The sequence below is a fragment of the Otolemur garnettii genome, unplaced genomic scaffold (assembly GCF_000181295.1).
Source record: "Otolemur garnettii isolate 467f Iridium unplaced genomic scaffold, OtoGar3 scaffold00080, whole genome shotgun sequence".
In the NCBI taxonomy this organism is placed as follows: Eukaryota; Metazoa; Chordata; class Mammalia; order Primates; family Galagidae; genus Otolemur; species Otolemur garnettii.
Window position 1 is genome coordinate 2,674,310 of NW_003852475.1, and position 22,875 is coordinate 2,697,184.

Consider the following 22,875-nt stretch of genomic DNA (forward strand, 5'->3'; position numbering starts at 1 on the left):
ACAGCAACCTCAAACTCTTGGGCTTAAGCAATTCTCTTGCCTCAGCCTCCCAAGTAGTTGGAACTACAGGTGTCCACCACAATGCCCAGCTATTTTTTGTTGCAGTTGTCATTGCTGTTTGGCAGGCCCGGTGAACCTGCCTGCTCTGGTGTATGCGGCTGGCGCCCTAGCCACTGAGCTACAGGCGCAGAGCCTGTTTTCTTAATTTTATCAACTACAAATTAACTCACTTTTTAAAATTAAATTTATCCTAAGTAATTATCATCTGTGATATTACAATTTGATACCTTATCTGTTAAAAGAGTTAATACAAGTTAAAATAAATATTTAATGTTTAAAAGAAGTTTTTTGTATGCTAACTAAAGCCAGTAATGAAGTGAACTAAAATTTGCTCTAATTCATGTTTAAGTTATGGTATCAGCTTTCAAAAGTTTTCCATTTGGCACTCTCAAGCTCAGATACATTGTCTGTCTGTCAACATTTGTATGTTTAAGGATGGCTTACATTCCATTCATGAGTATCTTCTATTCTCTAAACTTCTCCCTTTACTCCTCACTCACTCCCCAGCCCCCAAAGAGTATCTTTTATCTGGGGATCACCACAAACCACAGCAAGGTGGCATGACTTCATTTCTAATCAACTCTCTGAAACCAGCAGAGTTGGGGCAAAACTCTTGTTGGGAGTAGCACCTGTGGCTCAAAGGAGTAAGGCACCAGCCCCAAATACTGGAGCTTCAAACCCAGCCCTGGCCAAAAACTACAAAAAAAAAAAAAAAACCTCTTGTTGGGATACACACAGACACATGTATATGCATGTATACAGACATGCATACACACAAATGAGTTTTTATATATATATATATATGTCTGCATGTATGTGTTTGTGTATTCATCACAATAATCCTATGATTGGTTGGTTTCTTGCTTTTCCAGACAAGGAAATGAGGCACAGAGCAGTTAGTAGCTTTTCACTATCACAGAACTAACAAGTAGTGATATTCAAGCTTTGAAGAAATCTGACTTGAGGATCTGTGCTCCTATTACCCTGGGGTTTGCAAATGCTATAAATAGATGGAAGTTGGAAGAGACACATGTTTTACGGTCACAAACACAGATTCCTATAAGTCAAGATCTTCACCCCTGGGATTCAGAAGCTGGGGCAAGCAACATCCCCTAATACAGGGAGGGATGGATGGCAAGCAGAATCATTCAGAAAGCCCCATAAGTCATCTCTGTGAATTACAGTGGGGAACTCATCTCACTTAGAAGGAAGGAAAAACAGCACAAAAATCCAAGAGAACACAGATTCCTATAACATAAAGAGAGAGGATGGACAGATGGATGCATGGATGGACAGACGGATGATAAGCAAACAGATAATAAAGGTGTACACTGTATACCATCCCAGGAGGGGCTTATTATGTAGCTGAAATCACGTCAGCTGCTCTCAGAGGCAACCTGGGGACCTTATTCTCATCACTGGGACACAAGCTACAAAGTGAGCTGTTCTCCTGGTCTAATTATGTGACCTCTGCTTGCAAGTATTCTGCAGTCTGGAAAAAGATAAGAATCCACTTACATGTACTCCCTATGGGCAGAGTGCACAGCGGCCGCATTGCTGTAACGCCACAAGACAATCGCCGACGACAGGACGTCAAGGATGGCATCAAACTAGGAGAAGAAGACATGGCATTAGTGGGTTTTCAGAGTGAACACGTCATCACTGTGAAGACACAGGGCAACTGTGCTGTGACTCAGAATACCTGAACGAGTGACCTCAGAGCAAAGAGACATCCTATTGTTATGGTGTAGCCACTCCTGGCCCTCACAGTGGAGCCTGCGATGTGGGGGGCTCAGGCCATCCAACAGGCTACCTTCGGGGGAGTACTATTTCCCTCCCCTGCTCCCATGAGCTGAGAAGCTACACTCTCACGCTATGGGGCAGGGGCTAGGGACACACTGTTCTGAAATGTAAGGAATCAGTTTCCCTGTGACAGGCAAGAGTATCACAGCACTTCCCTGCACAAGTGAAGACTTGGGGTGATACTTCTGTGTTTCTGGTTCACAATGACATCGTTCTATCTGGGATCCAGGGATAAGGGTAGGGGCACCCAGGGACGTCTGTATACAATCCTATCCGAAATTCAATGCTTTTGGTTTGAGAGCAAGTGAGCCTCGCATAGCAAGCTAGAGAGAAGGAGGGAGAAAATTTATGTGTTTGTGTCTTGAGGGGTGTCTACGCACACATGCATGTGAATATGTGATATGTCTAAGCGTAGTGGTGGTGTGCCTTTTTCTGGACACTCTACAGGTTTTGTTAAGATTCTGAAAAAAATCCCCTGTGCCCTGCAAACATCAAAAAGTTCTGCCCACCAATGGGCAGAAGTGGGTTTGGGAAAATGTACACCTACCCTCAGGGACAGGATACCCTACAGCTCCTGCAGGAGGCTATTTAGAGACTCTGTTTCTGAGCCATCACACCACACCACTTCTCAGCTGGAAATCACAAACACCAGCAATCTCCTGAAGGGGCGTGGGGAGATTTCACCCAAGATTTCCACATATCCCACCTGTGAAGAGAGACCTGCTTCCTCTAAACAACTCTCCTCAGAAGGCAGGCTGAGAAGCCAGGTTACCCCTAGGTGGGCTACAAACTGACTCAGCCTAGCATAAGGAGCCTGATCTTAACTCCCGACACCTCTGCCCACAGCAGCAAGTGCCTCTCTCCAGCGCATGCCAGGCCTCACGCGACCTGGGAGGGGAGAGGAGCTCAGACTCCCAATGCATCCGCTCGCCCAACCACACCATGGGAAATGTGGTGCCCAAGCTGTGCTTGAGAATTACATAGTCACCTGGCAGTTTAATTCTATTAAGCTGTAATTTTGTTATAGAAGCAGTTTCCACAGAAGATACGTTTCTTATGCCAATACTCATACGCTAACCACCCTCTTATTTGAGAGCTCAGGAAAAACGTGCAAAACTTCATGAAAGTACATTTCAGGTTACTTACTGCAAACCCAAAAGCAGAGGCGCTGTACCTCATAACGGAGACAGCTAAAAAGAAAGAAAATATTATTCAGAATATTTTAAAACTTCTCTCATTTGTGAGTATATTAACACATTTGACACGGCCTTTTAAATATCAGTGGAAAAATTCCAAGAGAATGAAACTAAAACTTAACTGTACTTGTAAAATCTTTAAAAAAAAGTGAAGAGTGAACTGAAAAGATTTCCAGCCTCCACCTGCAACCGCTTCCTCTCCACAGTGTTCTGAAGCACCCACGGGCCAACTTTGGAATAAAACTGCTCAAGCAGTTGTCAATCAAATGACTTCTGAGACCTTAAGAATTTAGCAATCGAGAACAGAGAATCGGGAACTAAATCAAATTTTTCAGAGTGAAACTGTAACCACCCAAACTGTTGCCATAATTAGGTAATTAGTGGTGGTGTGTAAGGCACACACCATTTCTAATATAGTTGAAAAATATCTTTTGCCCACTAGAGTTTAAAACCCAATGTAGACATCAATATAGCTATTTAGAAAAACAACAAAAAAAGATCTTAAACAAAAGATGTCTACTAATAAAGATGCCTACAGATGTAGATTGCCATGAGTATAATTAAGACATGCTATCCATATTAAAGAATTTGGGGCAAGTCAGTTGGGCTGCATTTTGCCTAATGCTGTTCTATACCAAAGCAGCTTCAAAGACATAACCAGGGCAGATCTCCAAACAAAAGCCATATTTAACAAGCATATTACTCCCTCCAACAGAGACCAAAACCCCACCCTAGGGGTCAGCAAAGCTTTGAAGGAAGTGGCTTGCTCCCAGCCAGGTCCCCCCAGGGCTCACTCATGGAGCCTAAGAGGCCAGGGAGAGAGGCAGAGGCCCACACCCACACAGACTTCCCATTCAGCTGGTCACAGTGTCCCTTTTCTAGGACCTACTTGCTGTCCTATCCACAAAGCCCAGAAACAGCTTAAGCTTAAGCTATAAGGAGGTCACCTAACCCAAAACTGAGTTCATTTTCTGTGATTCAGGAATTGAGATTGAGAGAGAACTGAAACTTGTAAACACTGGAGCTGTCGTCAGACCTCACTGGCTATAAAGGGTGAGGAGCAGAAGGCGGGTACAGGGACGCAGAGCCCTGGGGGGAGACAGGACCACTGGCTTCTCAGCGTCCCCAAGTCCTTCCTGAAACCCAGCCACATTCCAGTCTCCAGGCTGTGAGAGGCGGAATGCAACCGCTCCACCCTGACTGCCTTTGTTTCTGACCCAGCGGCTCCAGGTGTTCCTGCTGCTGCTCTTCCTGGACAGGGAGAGGTGCAGGGCCAGCCGTGCACAGTGGTCGGCTAGAGCTTTCACAGGCCCCACTGGTGTGGGGGCATAAAGGGACAGTGGACTTTTCCAAAGAACATCAACTCACAGACCATGTAGACATGTGCAAAAAGGGCAGCTGACCCTGGCAGTGCTGCCCTGAGCACCAAGATGCCTTGCAAAATGCTGAGCCGGCTCGCGGTAAGTGCTCGGTCAAGCCCAACAAATTCCAGAGAAACAAGTCAGAGTGTATCTGGGTTTTTTCCCTTTACTACCTGTCTTTAGAACATCTTAGCTGTGTATTTTTGCGGGTTCTTCATCAGCAGTGGCAACCTTTTAACTCCCAGTATCTTGCATACATATGCTCAATATCTACAACAGACCAAGGAAGAGCTACCCACTGGGGCTCCCCCTGCATGTTCACTGTGCGCTCTGCCCGGCACCCTGGAGAGGCCACAGCTAGAAACGCGCTCCCCTCCCCTTGCCATCCCTGAAGACCACTTGCCAAGCAGTAAACCATTACTTTAAACATTTTCCTCTGAGTTATTTGTTACCACCAGACGTTTATATAAGTGGGCTACAGATTTCAAAAGTGGTGGACACCCACTTGATCATACTGAGAAACATCAGCAGCCTTGTTTCAGGGATCTGGAATCAAACAAAGGCGATGACCACTAAATGGTGGGGTTTCCTGGACTCAGTCGGCAGAGTCCAGTGTCTATGATTTCAAACACTCTCGAGACTATACTGGAAAATTCTGCTTGTGTGAATTAAGCCTGCCCAGTGGATGGACATTCTAGAGCAGAAGTGGAATATTATCATTGTTCTGTCCCCTGTGCACCAAGGAAAATGAGAGCAAGATGGTCCAAATTAACCCAGAGTCCTTCAGAGAGATGTAGCATTTACTTATAAATTGGTTCCATCTCATTTCCTTGATGAGATGGAAAGGGGGAAATGCCAGAAATTGCATGGGGAATCGAGAGTGCTCTGAAGGGCCCTCCACAGGCCTCGGCTCTGGCAGCTTCCTTTTGTGGCCAACTCCTTGGCTCTTGCTACTAAAAAATAGCAAATAGTCATTAGCACAGGACCCAGTGGAAGAGTTAAGACAGCCTTTTAGAAATTTCTGAAGTAACTTCATTTTCTTTGTTACATAACTCACCACAACACATTCTGATTCTGAGATAAGAACAAACTCAATGGAAAGAGTCAGACTGATGTGATAGCCCTTGCTCCCACAGAAATACCAAGCAAACTGTGGGGACATTGTCTACTTCCACTGGGCTAAGAACAAAGTCCACCTGGAGGACAGCAGTCCTGGGCCAGGATGGTCACTTGAGGCAGACCCTGGAGCTCAACACACATGTGACTAAGCACAGTGGAAAGCCACCACAGGGTCAACAAAGGCTGCTGCTGCCTTTAAGACAAGTGCTAGAGGTAAGACGGGACCACGGAGAGACGGGCAGCCATGGTATTGGGTGCCATGAGGAACGGCAGGTCTGGGAGGGTTCTAGCTAGTATGGGTGCAAACAAAATGGGGAATTCAGAAGAGGCTCCACTAATAAGGTGACATTTGAGCAAAGACTTGAAGAAGGGGAGAGAGTGACCCATGCTGTTAACAGGAGAAGAATCTTCCAGACAATGGGAAGAGTCGGTGCAAAGGTCCTGAGGTAGAGCCTCTGGCATGTCTATGGTCAGTTAGGGTAAAGTCAATGGGATTAGGAGAATTATGTGAGATAATTAGGGCAAGATACAAAATAATGTCTGTGATGTGACTAGCTTTCTGTAAAATTGTGGTTAAAAAAATACATTTTAAAAAACTAGGAAAAAAATTTCCTCAAATGAAAGCAGTCGTGAATCCTTGAGGCATAGGACTACTGGAGTAGATTTTCTTTCTACTTTTTTGTATTTCCGTATTTTCTACAACTATCATTTATAACCATTCAAATCAGAAAAAGAATCAATTTGATTTGGGGAAAACTTACCTAACTCATAAAATATATATAACCAAAGGTCTAAAATAGAATAGAAACCAGATTTGTGATGCATATCTGGGGATAGGCTGCACTGTGGACTCAAGAATGCTTCTGGCTAACAGGAAAGCATATTGCCATACATGTTTTATTACGTCTTAGTTTCTGAAATCCATCTTTCTAGGTCAAATCACCTGCACACATGGGTTGCAAAGGACCCAAACGGTCATGGAAACACAGTGAAGGGCTCGGGGCAGGAGACAAGCAAAGTGTCACTCCCAGTCTGAGGGACCTGCTGCCTCCTAGAATTTTGCCTGTCCTACACTCTACTTTCATTTACATGTCAAAAGGGTAATGACAGCTATACTCCCAGAAGCACACACACAGAAGTCTTAAATAAATATTTGTACAGATCTGGTTAAAAGACCAGACCTTCTTTAACTAAGTCACACTCTCACCAAGCCAGAAAGCATATCAGCTAGAAACTCAAATTCAAACAGAAAGACAGCTGGAAAGTGGACAGGACCCAGGCAACCCATTGTTAGGTCAAAGCCAAATGCAAATCATGCAGCTGAATCATCAGCAGGCTTTCAGGAAGGGTTGTGGGAGCTTGAGACAAAGTGCCTTGGAAATGCACAGGGAGGTGAGGGTGCCAGCAAGGATCAATGCAGACAGCCCCTCGACAAGCCAGACAAAGAATGCCCTTTCAATTGCTGGCTAGATTTGCAGCAACAATGAGGACCCATCTGTCATTCTCTCCAAAGCCAGACAATAATTATCCTGAGCCTTAGCACACTTTAGCAATGCCCCAGGCCCCATAACACCTCCAAGTTGCTAAATTATGTGACCAGTAAAGCTAAGTTAATAAATCAATCCCACTTTAATTAGATTGCCTCTACCACTCAGACACCTGGCAACAACCTCACCCACAGACATGTAACTAACCCAATGGAGAACCATGTCTCCATCACCCACCTTGAGTTGGAGGCTTTTGTGCCTATTGGGACCTAGGCAGCAGAACAGGTGACACTGAGAGGGCTCAAAACGTATTTATGTTCTAACTTAACAGAACTGCCAATAACTTCCAGACTGTCCTGCTCAAACAAGATTAGAACACATTGCTGGACGTGGTGGCTCACACCTGTAATCCTAGCACTCTGGGAGGTTGAGGCTGAAGGATCCCTTATCTCTACTAAAATAAAAATTTAAAAATTAGCTGGACAATGTGGTAGGCACCTATAGTCCCAGCTATTCCAGAGACTGAGGCAGGAGGATCTACTACAAAAATTAGCGATAGGCTGTTCAACACAGTTATCACTGAGGGGGAAGAAGGAAAAACTACTTTGAAAAATAAATCAAGAAAGCTATTGCATAGTCCATTAAGCTACTCATCTTCAGCTGCAGCACAGTGGCTTGACATTTTCTTTTTTTATCTGTCTAGAAAGACTAGAATTTGCAAAAGGACTGCCTGAAAGTAAAATCCACAAGTTTCTGTTTGGTCTACACAGCATTAAGTCCAATATCAGAATCGGCTACCAGATTGGTTTTTAAAGCAATCATCACATTCTGCAAAAAAACCAACAAAACCAACCTGGATGTTTGTCTTCTCTCAGAAACCAAGATCTGCCCGCCTGGCTGTCCCTTCTCCCACAGAGCCCCATGCTGCACTCAGATGGGGCATGTGCTCTTGGGTACCTGCCTCTCCCACAGCCCGACAGCCAGTCTGCCTGCCTCATCTCCTCTACTCTCCTGCTCCTGTGGAAGGCTTGAGCATGGGACCTCAGATGTGGCCCAAGAAAACTGGAGGAAAAGGACCCCCACAATTTACCCCCACGTCTGCAGACTCCAGCAAAGCACCTGCTAATATTCCTTGTGCTGCATGAACAGCAGCCTCCAGTGTTTCCTACCATAAGTCTGGCAATCAGGAAACTGCAAAAAGCTATATCATGGGCCAGGTTCCCAAAGCCAAAACCTTTCTTGGAGGGCTCCTGCCCCAGGAATGTTCATAAACCGCAGGCAGGCAAACAGCACTGCCCACTCACCCTGCAGGTTTCTGACTGTGAACAGGTGTATCCTTGCCAGGATCTCAGGGATGGTCGTGGACGTCTGTTTGTCCCTCTCACTCTTTCACATGACCAAGAGATGGTTATGCACACAAAAAAAGTGACTACACAGACTCCCCCAATCCCAAACCCACAACAACCTGTAAATACTCACAGGAATAGGTTTTAACAGGTTAGAAAATATTGCCCTTGATCTGCTGCTGTGGAGCAGGGAGTGTCATTTGAGAGTGTCCTGGGCCACTTCACAATGAAAGACATACTTGCACTCAGATTCCTAACAGGAAGTAGTCACTATAATGCCTCCTCCCCGTGCCCTTGCCTCTCGCTCCATTCCTGCCCTAGCCTGTGCTCAACAGGCAGCTGGAGGACTTCTGCACACCTCACTGGCATAAAGGCCACTGTCCTTCACATGGATGAGCCCCCCACTCCTTGCCTCCTCCCCTATGGCTGCAGCTTCTCAATCCCCTCCAGCCATGTGGGGCCAACTTAGCCCAGGGATCTGATGGCATACTCCCTCACCTCCTTCAAGTCTGTGCTCAAAGCTCATAGGCCCGTCCTGCCCACTGTATTCAATATTGCAACCAGCCCAGTTCCCACATCTTACCCTCCCTCATCCCCTTCTGTCCTCTTTATCCAAAGTATCACCCTGATTTATTTATTTATGAATATAGTATTTCATATGCCCCCACACCTATTAGAATATAAGCACTACCCAAATGCTAAGATCAGTGTCTGACCACATGAAAGCATTCTAATGGACTGATTGGTTGATACAATAACAACCTGCCAATAATTCCAGCTTTCAGTGAACAACAGAGTCTTCCAAGAGAAGGTGGTTGGGACTAAGGGCTCACACTAGGCGCATTATCAGGAAGCCCTTCCCCAAGCTAATGGAGCAGCAGTAGCACTCTGAGGAGCACAGTGGAGAAACCCATTCTAAAAGGATCATTCCTCTCCAGAGAGTTTGAAGCCTCTGCAAACAGCAAAGACCTGGGACTATGGAAAGAGCAAGAATAGCCGTAACCCCACAAAGCCATGAGCCCATGCAGAAGAGTACAAGAGAAAAAAAATTCCAAATGAGAGTCACCCAAGAAGGCTCTCAAGCATGGACAAGGGCACCATGGCTCCCTCCATCACACCCCCAGGTTAGTATAACATGAAATGCACGTGACTACCATTCTGGAACAGGGATCACTTTTCCTGGGACATGGGCAGGATGACTGCCACTTAGCAGGGAGAGACTCAGCTCCTGAGGGGTTCGCAGAGGTCTCACACAGAGAGCACTGGCTCCGGGGCAAAGTCAAGACTTCAGCTCTTCATGCTGAAATTCCTTCAGCATCACAGCATGCTTTCACTTTGCTTCTTCTGGAGACCAGGAACGCAGAGGAGAAGAAGCCCTTGCAGGCAGAGCTACTCAACTTTTCTGACCCTTTATGACTATCTCCAGTGGAGTACACAACCCAGCCTCACTTGGTGCCGCATGTGTTCCATATGCCCCACTCTCAGAACTAATGGTACAGCAAGGTTCTCGCAGAACGCCCCTTGCATACCTTTTACACTATTATGTACAATTTTACGCCTCCCTATGCCAGGGTGGCCCGTGATGCCACCACAGCCATGCAGCAGGCAGTCTCATGTCTACAGGAGGCAGATCTGGCCACACAACCTCAGGCTGTACTCAGCTGCTGTCCTCAGCTGCTGTCTTACAAGCCACTGTACCTGCCCAGACCACCAGGAGTAGCCTGGGCTCACCAACCATTCTCTCACTCAGTCAACAAGCATTCTCTGCACACCCACCACGCGTCATACGCTGTTCTGCTAAGTGGACAATCCAGACATTCCTTGCCTGAAACTTCGATAAAAACATAGCTTTTATAGCCATAACTGTCCCTCAATCACAGAATGCTGCTACTGTAGCCCAGTAAACAAGGCATTTATTGGATAGATAAACAGAGACGGGGCAAATTTACAGAACAGAACTTCCACATTTGGTCTTCTCTTGCCTTCTGTTCCAAGCACCTGTGTGGTCACTGGGAATGTGAAGCTTGTTTCCAGTAAACTGCCATTCTCAGGCCCTTATTTCTGACTCAGCTCAGCATCCCTCCGCTGGCCCCAAAGCCCCTGCCCCTACTGCCTTTACCTCCTAGCACATAGGAACAATCCTTGCCTCTCCCCAGCTGCCACATAAAGCCTGAAGTCAAGGGCTACATCGTCTTTGTCTCTGTCTTCTTTGTTAGTGCTTAATAAATGCTTGTTAAACTAAACCAAATAAGACTTGAGGAATCTCTAACACCCAATAACAGTTTACAGTCTTTATTTGACATGTGATGATTAATTCATGCCAGAAGCAAAATCTATGGGCAACTAGAGCTAGCAACGGCACGCACATGGTCATTCAAGGTCATCCTTGCCAGGCCACTAAGATGGCCCTCGCCCTGACATCGCTGATTCCATACTCCACACTGAAACTCTGGTTTAAAAAGTTGTTAAAGGAACATTTTAGAGAGCAGAACATATTGCAAAGAAGGAGAAAAAGAATACACTGAATTCCAAGGCTTTAAAGACCTGGCTCATCTAAGTTGAATCAAAGGCTTTAGAAGATCATTATCACTCAGGGAATAGTAGCTACATATGGTGGGATAAAGCCTTTCCCCTCTCTCCCCACCACTGTCCTCTATAAAACCTACCCAAGCAATAAGAAGCATGGAAAACTAGAGAAAGAACAATGACCAAAGAAACTAGGACATGGCCAACACCCCCAAACCCTAAATTATAAAGGATATCTGCTAAATACATTAAAATTTAGAGCATACTAAGAGAAGATGCTGAGAGCTCGTAACTCACCTTATCAAATCTCAGGCAAAGCTCAGCCCAAACAACCGCTCTCCTGTGCAACAGCAAGCTTGGGGCTAAACTGCTGTTCCATCCTCTCCTGAACTCTTCCCCATCTTTCACACACTAAAGAGCCAGGGGTGAAACCAGAAGATTCCCTGCTTAGATGGCCATGAGTACAAGAATCACATAGCACAGTGGCATTATCTTCAAGGGAGCCGGGCAGTCTTCTCTTGCTTCCAAAGCAGGAAGATGTTCCTCAAGTCAGACTCCAGAGGTCAGGTGTAAAGTGACCCAAGAAAAAATACTCAGATTAAAGCTGCCCACTGCTCCCTTCATGTCCAGCTCTCCAAAAAGTCAGTTACTAGAGCAGTGGGGTGCTAGCAAACTGGCAAAGGAACTGAAAAGAACTAAGAAATGAATTCAGCCAGGCCACCCATACTAAGTCAACACACAAATACAGTTATTTCCATATGAACCAGAAATAAGAAGGACAATTTTTAAAAGTTACTATTTACAACAGAAAAAAATATTGAATACCTGGGACTAAACTAATGAAACTAATAAAAAATGCATAACACCGCTACCTAGAAAAATAATAAAATATTATTAGAGGAGGCCAGGCACAGTGGTTCATGCCTATAATCCTAGCATTCTGGGAGGCTAAGGCAGGTGGATTGCCTGAGCTCCCAGGTTCAAGACCAGCCTGAGCAAGAGTAAGACCCCCATCTCTAAAAATAGCCAGGCGTTATGGCTAGAATGTATAGTCCCAGCTACTGAGAATTAGTAGGAGGCTGAGAAGCAAGAGAATTACTTGAGCCCAGGAGTTAGAGGTTGCTGTGAACTATGATGCCACAGCACTCTACGGAGGGCAACAAAGTGAGACTCTGTCTCAAAAAATATATATATTATTAGGGGAAATTAAAGATTACTAATTATATGAGGGAATATACCACAATTATGGATTAGAAGCCTCAATATTTTCTTTTTTAAAATTTTAGAACATTACAGTGGTACAGATGCTTTGATTACACAGTTAGCTTTGGCACATTTTAAGTCAAAGTCATAGGTAGGCCCTTTACCCAGAAAGAGCACAATGTATCCAGAAGCCTGAATGTTTTCAATCAAAATTCTAGTAGATTTCTTGTGAGAGAACTGATAACTGTAAAATATGTGGAAAGTAAAAGAATCAAGAAAAACAACAACAAAACTCCTGGGAGACAGTTACTACCAGATATCAAGATTTCAAAGCTACGGTACATAAAATAGTATTGGCACAAAGGTAAGAAAAATGACCACAGGAAAAGAAAGGCCCACACATATACAGTCACTTATTTTTATGTAAAAAAGGTACCTGGGAAGCACACTTAGAAAAGAAAGTTCTTTTTGATTAATGGGGCTAAGTCAGTTGGATATTCATATGAAATGACTTGAGTTGTGACTCTGCCTAACGCCATACACAATTGTAAAGGTGCTGTAGCTACAAATGTGTAGGGTATAAAACCACATAGGAGATAAGCACAATACAATATTGAAGAGTATTTTCATAAACTTAGGAAAAGGAAAAGATTTCCTAAACAGGATATAGATGGATTCATCATAAGGGAAAAGGTCGTAATTGAAGTACATTAAAAGACCCATCAGGGCTTTGCTTTAGCAGCACATACACTAAAAATAAATAAATAAAAGACCCCAGCGAAACAGCAAGCTATAGTGTGAGAGAAGATACTTACAATAATTATAAATACCAGGGGACTTATTTCCAAAATACACAGTCTTTAAAATCAATAAGAAAAAGAAAAACCACCCAAAAGGAAAATAGACAAAAGATTTAACAAGCCCTTCATGGAAGGTGATGTGCAAATGACCAATAAAGACCTGAAGATACGCTCAATTTCATTAGTAACCAGGGAAAATAAAATGAAAACTGTAAAGAGACACCACTACATACCCAAAGATGGCTAAAAAGAATAAAAGCTAACCATTTCACATGTTGGTGAAAATACAGAACTGGAACTCTCAAAAACTGCTGGATGAAGTGTAAATTGATACAAATATGTTCAAAAGCTGGTTGCCAGTATCTCAAAGCTGATCATTGATCATACTCTATGCCTTAGCTATTCTACTCACATATATGTGTATGTGTGTCTGTGTATATGTGTGTATATGTCTATGTATACACATACACACACACGTACACTCACCCAACAAAACTATATACACATATGGATACCAAAAAATCCTTGAAACATGTTCAGCACCATTATTCATAATTGCCCAAAATGCAAATGACTCAAATGTTTGTCAGCAATAGAAAGTAATCGGTGGTATGTTCATCCAGTGGAATGAGATACAACAATGACAACAGATGAATTAAAGCTAATCACAACTACACTTAGGAATCGAAAAATGATGGGGCATAAAAAAGGCAAACTCAAAAGCATTCATTGAATAATCTAGATATGATTCTGTTTGTGTAAAGTTCAAAAACAGACGAAGCAATGCATGGTGGTAGAACTCAGGGTAGGGGTAGGGGTTGCCTCTGGGGCAGAGAGCAGTGCCTACCTAGGAGGAAACAGGAGAAGGTCTTCCCAGGCAGGAAGATAAGTGAGTGTGAGTGGTGGTTACACAGGCATCCACACTTTGTGAAAATTCATTAAGCTGCACAATCTATGACTTTTTTCTGTATCTTATACAGGGTGTCCCTAAGGTCACCTATAAAGTCACCATATATAGGGCAAACAGGAAATTAGGACACCCCATACTATAGTTTCTTAAAGAATATACTTGTAAATCAACAGTTTTTTTTTTAAGTCCAAGAGTCTAAAATGGAGAAAGAACCACTAACAAGCAATTTCAGAAAAATAATTTAAAACAGCCAATAAATAGAAAGTGGCAAAATTGACTAAAAAAAAAAAATGAAGATAAGTTCCTTTTCACCTATTATATGGCAGAAATAAAAGGATTTTATAAATGCTGAGGGACACTCAGGTAGAGTAACCTCTTTGAAGGGTAGCCTGGAAATGTTTATTAAGATGCAAATTACACATTCTTTAAACCCAGCACTACTACTTTGAGAAGTTTATTTTCTATTTGTACTGGCACAAGTGGAGAAAGAATACATAAGAGTGTTTATTATAAGGTATATCAGCAAAATATGAACCACTTAGGCATCCATCAATAAGAGAGTGACTGAAGAAATTATCATACATCCATACTATAAGCTATCATTAACGCTGCAAAATGGAGTGAATAAATAAGGTGATTAACAGAGTGATTATCAAAGCTCGTGTGTGTGTGTGTGTGTGTGTGTGTGGTGTGTACAGCACTAAATTCTTATATATACAGATAAAATTCAGCGAGCTACACAACAAACTGTGGGCACTGGGAGTGCAAGGTTGAAAGGAAGATCTCATCCCACTGTACATCCTGTTGTAAGCTTTGGTTTTGTACTCTGTGTATACACCTGCATGTATTTCCGAAGAAGAAATAGAGGCTCATGGGCCACAACCATGGTAAGCATTTTATTAAAAAATTCAACAAAAATATATAATCAAGCATTTTACATAACGCGTACATTCTTTTTTTTATTAAGTCAAATACACATAGATCATGAATACATTTATTCATATGTGGGGTACAATGTGTTGATTTTTTATATACAATCTGATGTGGTTACATCAAACCAATCAACATAGCTTTTGCCTCATTTACTTGATTATTGTGTTAAGACATTTATGTTCAGGACACTTCTTAAACTGATAGAGGCCATCTACAGCAAACCTACAGCTAATATTATACTGAATAGAGTAAAATTGAAAACTTGTCCACTCAGATCAAGAACCAGACAAGGTTGTCCACTATCTCCACTGCTATTTAACATTGTAATGAAAGTCTTAGCCATTGCAATTAGGAAAGAGAAGGCAATCAAGGGTATCCATATAGGGTCAGAGAAGATCAAACTTTCACTTTTCACAGACAATATGATCATATACCTGGAAAATCCCAGGGACTCAACCACAAAGCTCTTAGAAGTGATCAAGGAATATAGCAGCATCTCAGGCTACAAAATCAATACTCACAAATCAGTAGCATTCATATATACCAACAATAGTCAAACTGAAAAAACAGTCATGGACTCTATTCCCTTTACAGTAGTGCCAAAGAAAATGAAATATCTGGGAGTGTACCTAACAAAGGACATGAAAGATCTCTATAGAGAGAACTACAAAACTTTGAGAAAAGAAACAGCTAAAGATGTCAACAAATGCAAAAACATACCATGCTCATGGCTGGGAAGAATCAACATTGTTAAAATGCCCATACTACCCAAATCAATCTACAGATTTAATGCAATCCCCATTAAAGCACCTCTGTCATACTATGAAGATCTGGAAAAAGTAGTACTTCATTTTATATGGAACCAGAAAAAAACCTCGAATAGCCAAGATATTACTCAGAAATAAAAACAAGTCAGGTGGAATCATGCTACCAGACTTCAGACTATACTATAAATCTATAGTGATCAAAACAGCCTAGTATTGGGACAAAAATACAGAGGTAAATGTATGGAACAGAATTGAGAACCAAGAGATGAATCCAGACACTTACCATCTTTTGATCTTCAATAAGCCTATCAAAAACTTAAATTGGGGGAAAGACTCCCTATTTAACAAATAGTGCTGGCTGGAGACTTGTAGAAGACTGAAACTGGACCCACAGCTTTCACCTCTAACAAAAATTGACTCTCACTGGATAAAAGACTTAAAACTAAGACATGAAACCATAAAGATTCTTGGAAAGAGTGCAGGAAAAATACTTGAAGAAATTGGCCTGGGGGAAAACTTTATTAGGAGGACCCCCAGTGCAATTGAAGCAATACCAAAAATACATTACTGGGATCTGATCAAACTAAAAAGTTTCTGTGCTGCCAAGAACACAGTAAGTAAAGCCAATAGATTGCCCTCAGAATGGGAGAGGATATTTGCAGTTACATTTCCGACAAAGGTCTGATAACCAAAATCCACAGAGAACTCAAACTTATTAGTAAGAAAAGAAAAAGTGATTCCGTTGCATTATGGGTAAGAGATCTGAACAGAAGCTTCTCCAAAGAAGACAGGTGCATGATATACAGACACATGAAAAAATAAATGCTCATCATCTTTAATCATCAGAGAAATGCAAATCAAAACCACTTTGAGATACCATCTAACTCCAGTAAGATTAGCCCACATCACAAAATCCCAAAACTACAGCTGTTGGCGTGGATGTGGAGAAAAGCAAACACTTCTCCACTGCTGGTGGGAATGCAAACTACTATGTTCCTTTTGGAAAGAAGTTTGGAGAACACTCAGTGATCTAAAAATTGACCTGCCATTGGATCCTGCAATTCCTCTATTAGGAGTATATCCAAAAGACCAAAAATCACTTTGCAAAAAAGATATTTGCACCAGATTATTCACTGCAGCTCAATCCATAATAGCCAAGTCATGGAAGAAGCCCAAGTGCCCATCAATCCATGAACGGATTAATAAATTGTGGTATATGTAAACCATGCAATACTATGCAGCCTTAAAAAAGGTGAAACCTTTACCTCTTTTATGTTTACATGGAGAGACCTAGCCACTTTTTCATCATCATAGCAGACTTAAAGTAGACTTTGCCAAAAAGAACTTGTTCAGATAAAGAATTGAGTTGCTGGTGTTTTAGACTATTTAGGTCTCCTCTCCGCTTCTTCGGATACAAAGCAAACCTATCTGCTATTTGTCAATGTCCACAAAATTAAAAAGAGTCAAATTAAAATGCCCAATTTCCCCTTTTGCAATAAGACCTTCCCTTCCTAGGTGGGAATGATGCTAATGAAGAGCCCACAGGAAGAACAAATGCAAACCTTTTCAGCGATGTAACTATTCTGGACATTCACTGGGTCAGGGAACATATTCTGCAGTGACTAAAAAGGTCTAGGGTTATATAGTCTCTTCTGCTAGGGGATGAAAACTTCCCTGTTATCTTTTTTTGGGGGGGAGACGAGGCTGGGTTTGAAACCGCCACCTCCGGCATATGGGGCTGGTGCCCTACTCCTTTGAGCCACAGGTGCCGCCCCTCCCTGTTCTCTTTTGTAAAGGTTGCCATCATACCCGAGGCAGTTAATGGCATATCCTTGCCATTCTTTTAACTTAAAAAAAAATAAAACTAGACTCGAACAAGATTTATAATAAAGTCATTTACTCAACAAATATGACTTACTTCATTTGGAGGCCTGTGTTAACTGGTATTTTTTGGGGTGCACAAGATCTGTTATGTTTCAATGGAATATTGCCAGCTTTGAGCAAAAGCCTATAGAGAATACACAGAGGTAAAAAAAAGGAATAAAGAAATCTTAAATCTGGCTTCTAAATCAACAAATGCATTAGCTACACATGTGTTTTGTGGAGGGTCTAAAATGAGGATACTACAAAGACATCATCAGATCCATCAACCAACCACCACAACTTCACAAAGGAATACTAGGGAACCAGTCACAAGAATACTGAAGATACAAATCTCAAAAGTCAAATTACAAACATTCCATGATGTCACCATGCCAAGACCCACGGTGCCACTAGTTCCTCAGATACAAATAGCCTGGCTGAGCTCTGATAGGATTTTACAGATGGAGAGCTGTGTTTTTGACATTTTACATGAACTAGAACAATTTCCTAGTGATATTGAGCTATAAATCAAAGATGAATCAGTGTTGATGCTCCATAAGAAAATAAAAATAAGCAGTCATGGATTTTCTTGATCCACTGACAATAATTCTTCCCCAATGCATCAGCTTTGTTCCCACTCAGTGCTGATAAATAACTCATAACTAGGTATCAGGACAGTGAATTGAACATTTCCCAACTCTCTGCCACGGCTGGACCGTGTACTTTAGAGATTTCTTAGATCCTGTAGTGTAAGCCTTTAGGTGCCTCCCATCCTGCCCCACCTCATTTCAATCAGAGCAACTTCCTTCTAACCTCCATAAAGAATTAGGGTCTGTCAAAGATTTGCCTACAAAACTTTAACTAAAAAGAATATTTGGAAACACAAATGAAGGCTTCCTAGCCATGTTCATAAGGGGATGGCCTTCATACCATATACCATCCTTGTGGTAGGTAGGACTGGAATTCTACCACAGTCTCATCCCCCCACCCATGGCCCAGATGATGCCTCTAATATAGGAAGTTCCAAAGATTTCCCTAAGTATGAAAAATTAACAAACTTATATTTTATATTTATATATCAATATAAAGAGAACTATTTATAATATTTTATAAAGATTTATAAAATTTTATCATGAACGTTTTATAAATAAAGGTACGTTTAGCTACAATTTCCCATTTTCCTTAAGTATGCATGGCCACCTTTAGGGTACCCTGTAGAATCAGTACCCATCAGGAAAATAAGGACATATTTATTGTTTTCACACTCAGAGATTGTTATCAGAGACATCCATCAACCACCACCAACCCGGGAACCCACAATGCTCAACTTCATAGATGCCATGTAAACTTTTCCTGGGACCCCATACAGTAGTCCCCCGTTATCTGCAGTTTTCTTTCTGTGGTTTGTTGCCCATATCAACTGAGGTATAAAACTATTAATTGGAAAATTCTATAAATAAATGGTCCATACATTTTAAATTATAAATCATTCTGGGTAGGATGATAAAAATCTCATGCTGCCCCACTTTGTCCCACCCTGGACATAAATCATGCCTCCTTCCAGTAAACCCACACTGTAGAGGCTAAGCTCCTGTAGGGTAAGCCTTTAGGCGCCTCCCATCCTGTAGTGTAGGTGATCACTGTGTAGGTGACCAGACTGACTGTGGTAGTGCCTCAGTGCTCACATTCAAGTAACCTTTATTTTACTTAATAATGGCCACAGAGCACAAGAGTAGTGATACTGGCAATTCAGATATGCCAAAGAGAAGTCAGAAAGTTCTTCCTTTAAGTGAAAACATGAAATTTCTTGACTAAATAAAAAGAGAAGAAAAATCATATGCTGAGGTTGCTAAGATCTATGAAAAAATGAATCTTCTATGCATGAAATTGTGAAGAAAAAAGAAATTTCTGCTGCTTTTGCTGTCATACCTCAAGCTACAAAAGTGCCACAGTGCATGACAAGTGCTTAGTTAAGATGAAATGGCATTAAATCTGTGGGTTAATGACATGAGCAGAAACATGACTTGGTTGACAACAATCAGGTTTGGGACTATCCGTGTTTTCAGGCATCTACTGGGGGTCTTAGAACATATCCCTCCAAGCAGGGAAATACACCACTTGGTTACTTTTGCTCATTCTGCCTTCCTTCTAGTAAAATAACCCCTGCACCCCTTTTAAAAGGGAAAAGCTGTTCCTTCTTAGTGGGATGGTTGACCCTAAAATCATCCTATCCTTCCCTCCTCCATTGCAGGAAGGCATGTGACCAGACTGCAGAATGTCCCCTCCCCTGGACACAGTGATTGGACAATCAGAATCTTCTTCCAGAGACTGAGAATAGAAAATGATAGGACAGGAAAGGTTTTTCTCTTCCTGATATTATAAGGGCTAAGCCCCTCCCAGGGACAATTGAAAGCCAGCAATGTGGATAGCGGTCTGAGAGTAAAGCTGACACAGAAGAAAGGAAAGAGGAGAGGAAAAGAAAGGAGAGAGAAAAACAGAATTCCAAAATCATCTGAGCCCATGGCATGGAGCCAGCTGAATCCTGTAATATGTTCTCATTTATTTTGCTTAAACTGATGTGAAGGATCTGCATTGCTTGTAACTGAGACATTTTCAACCGCTACAAGACACATATGTCTCTTTTAATCAGAGAATGCTTGGTGCTAAGGCTTGTAATACTCCCCCATCCATCTTGGCATTACTTCAGAGATAAATTAGAAAGACATTCACACAAAAATTTCTCCAAACAACAAGCTTCCCACGAATTATAGATAGCCTCAATCTAAAGAATCTAATTACATCGAATTCAAAAACATAGAATGGGACACCAATATGTAAAATACACAGCCAAAAGAAATACGGCTGAAATGGTATTGCCTGGTTACTGTCTCACCTTGAACTGCTCTTTTCTCACTTGTATTTATTTTCTCACAATCAAAAGTACTTATTGGCTGGGCATGGTGGCTCAGGTCTATAATCCTAGCATGCTGGGAGGCCAAGGCAGGAAAAATGCCTGAGCTCAGGAGTTTAAGACCAACCTGAACAAGAGGAGACCCTGTTTCTACAAAAAAAATAGAAAAATTAGTCAGGTATGGTGGCAGGCACCTGCAGTCCCAGTTACTCAGGAGGCTGAGGCAAGGGGATCACTTGAGCCCAGGAGTCCGAGGTTGCAGGGAGCTATGATGATACCACTGCATTCCAGCCTAGGTGACAGGGCAAGACCCTGTCTCAAAAAGGAGAAAAACGAAGCACTTATCTAATGGACAACAAAGCTATAGGTTGAACACAGGACAGGGGTGGCTCTGAGAGCCCATCCCCACTTGTCTCTACCATGATCACTCTCTCAGTACCAACTTAAAGGAGAAAAACACCTAAAGGATTAAAATAATGTTTACTCAGGAAAACCCCCTGCCCAAAGAATTCTACTTACAAAATACATTTCAGAGAGTTTTAAAGCACCTATGTTAGGGGTCTCCAGGACTTCCCCCAGGCATTGTGACTCCCTAGGACTCAGCACACAGTCATATCCACAGCTAGGATTTATTACAGCAAAAGTACAGAGCGCAGACTCTGCAAAGGGAAGAGATGTGGGGGCCAAAGTCCAGAGGAAACCAGGCACAAGCTTCCAAAAGTCTTCTCTCAGTGGAGTCACAGAAGATGGGCTTAATTCCTCTAGTAACAAGTTGTGACAACATGTTCAAAGTATTCTGTAACAGAGAACTGACAGAGACTCAATGCCCAGGGATTTCACTGGGGCGTCATTGCATAGGTCATGTACTGCCTAACACATACTAGAACTCTAGACTTCCAGAAAGAAAGCAGGTGTTCTGCATAAAGCACATGGTTTTTCCAAATGGTTTAAGGCACAGTGAGCCAATCTTATTTAGAGAAAGTTTAATATTAGAAGCAGGGAGCTACTTACTAGCCATTTTCCCCTTCCCACCACCGCATGGCCACCTTTGCAAGCAGGCTTTTCTAAGTATAAGGCAATCCCAAGCCGGCTCTGTTATCCATCTCTGCAAAGGACCGAAGCTTAATTCCCCACATTAAAGAAAAGAACTGAGCCCTGAGACAGGAAGCAACTTACCCAAAATCACACAGTAAAGCCAGAATTAGTACTCAGGTCTCCAGATTGACAGAGAGAGAAAAATATAACTAGCCCCATTCTCAGCATCCAGAACACATGTACAAATTTTCCAAAGTCAGTCCATGAAGGGATGCAAAGACAGCTCCGTTCTCAGGCCAGAAAGTCTCCATGGCAACGTTAATTACATCCGTTGCTTTAAAGTTTCACTGATGGAAATATAATTTTTAATACTCTACCACTATCCCTCCTCTTAGAAATACATACCTCTCCAACTACATTTAATTACATTTGAAAATATCCAGCTCATTATCACCTTAATTAAAATCATACATTTTCACTTAAAGCCAAAAGAGTCCTCAGAGAGTGTCTATCTAATGCAACATCTCCATTTAAAGCACTGTAGTCCAGAGAAAGGCAACTTGATTGAGGCTCTACCACCAGCATATCTAAAAGCTAGGGCCAGAATCCTCCTGTCTTGACTCAAGTCACATGCCCTTCCCCACACATCTAGCTTTCCTGTCAATTCAGGCTCCTAGAGCTCAGAAGACCATGTGCTTATTAAAGACCCTTCAATATTTAAGGAACTGAAATGAATCCCCCTCCATGACCTCTTGAAGGAAGGCTGTACAGCCCTGCCAAGAGCCAACATTCCTCAAATTAGAGAACTAATAAAAAATAACTACAGATACTGGCATGGATGTGGAGAGAAAGGAATACTTTTACACTGCTGGTGGGACTGAAAACTAATACAACCTTTTTGGAAGGAAGTATGGAGAACCCTCACAGAACTCAAGCTAGACCTCCCTTTTGATCCTGCAGTCCCATTACTGGCATCTACCCAAAAGGAAAAAAATCTTTTTACCATAAGGAAACTTGCACTAGACTGTTAATCGCAGCTCAATTTACAATTGTCAAAATGTAGAAACAGCCTAAATGCCCACCAACCCAGGAATGGATTAACAAGCTGTGGTGTATGTATACTATGGAATACTATTCAGCCATTAAAAAAGATGGGGACTTTATGTCCTTTGTATTAACCTGGATGGAAGTGGAACACATTATTCTTAGTAAAGCATCACAAGAATAGAGAAGCATGAATCCTCTGTATTCAATTTTGATATGAGGACAATTAATGACTTAGTATATGATGGGGGGTGGGGGAAGGGCAGAGCAGAGAAAGAGAAAAAGAGAGAAGGAGAGAGGAGTGGGGGAAAGGAAGAGCAGAGAGTGGGAAGGAGGGAGGGGGGTGGGACAAGAGAAGAGCAGAGACAGGAAAGGGGGGAAGGAGGTGGAAGGCTCAGTTTGTGATACGCCTTTGGGGGGCAAGACACAAGTATAAGAAGGACTTTACCTAACAAATGCAATCATGATTTCTTGTACCCTCAATGAATCCCCAACAATAAAAAAAAAAAAA

General features: G+C 42.2%; 1 protein-coding gene across 1 annotated transcript in view; it reads right to left on the reverse strand.

Moving 5' to 3' along the window:
• The window catches only part of TMEM163 (transmembrane protein 163), a 256,522-nt gene that overhangs the window by 95,826 nt on the left and 137,821 nt on the right, over nt 1–22,875 (reverse strand). The window contains exons 3-4 of the mRNA XM_003794372.1: nt 3,010–3,053; nt 1,579–1,670 (exon numbers count right to left, since the gene is read on the reverse strand). Coding sequence (XP_003794420.1) covers nt 1,579–1,670; nt 3,010–3,053 — 136 coding nt within the window. The remainder of the gene's footprint in view (nt 1–1,578; nt 1,671–3,009; nt 3,054–22,875) is intronic.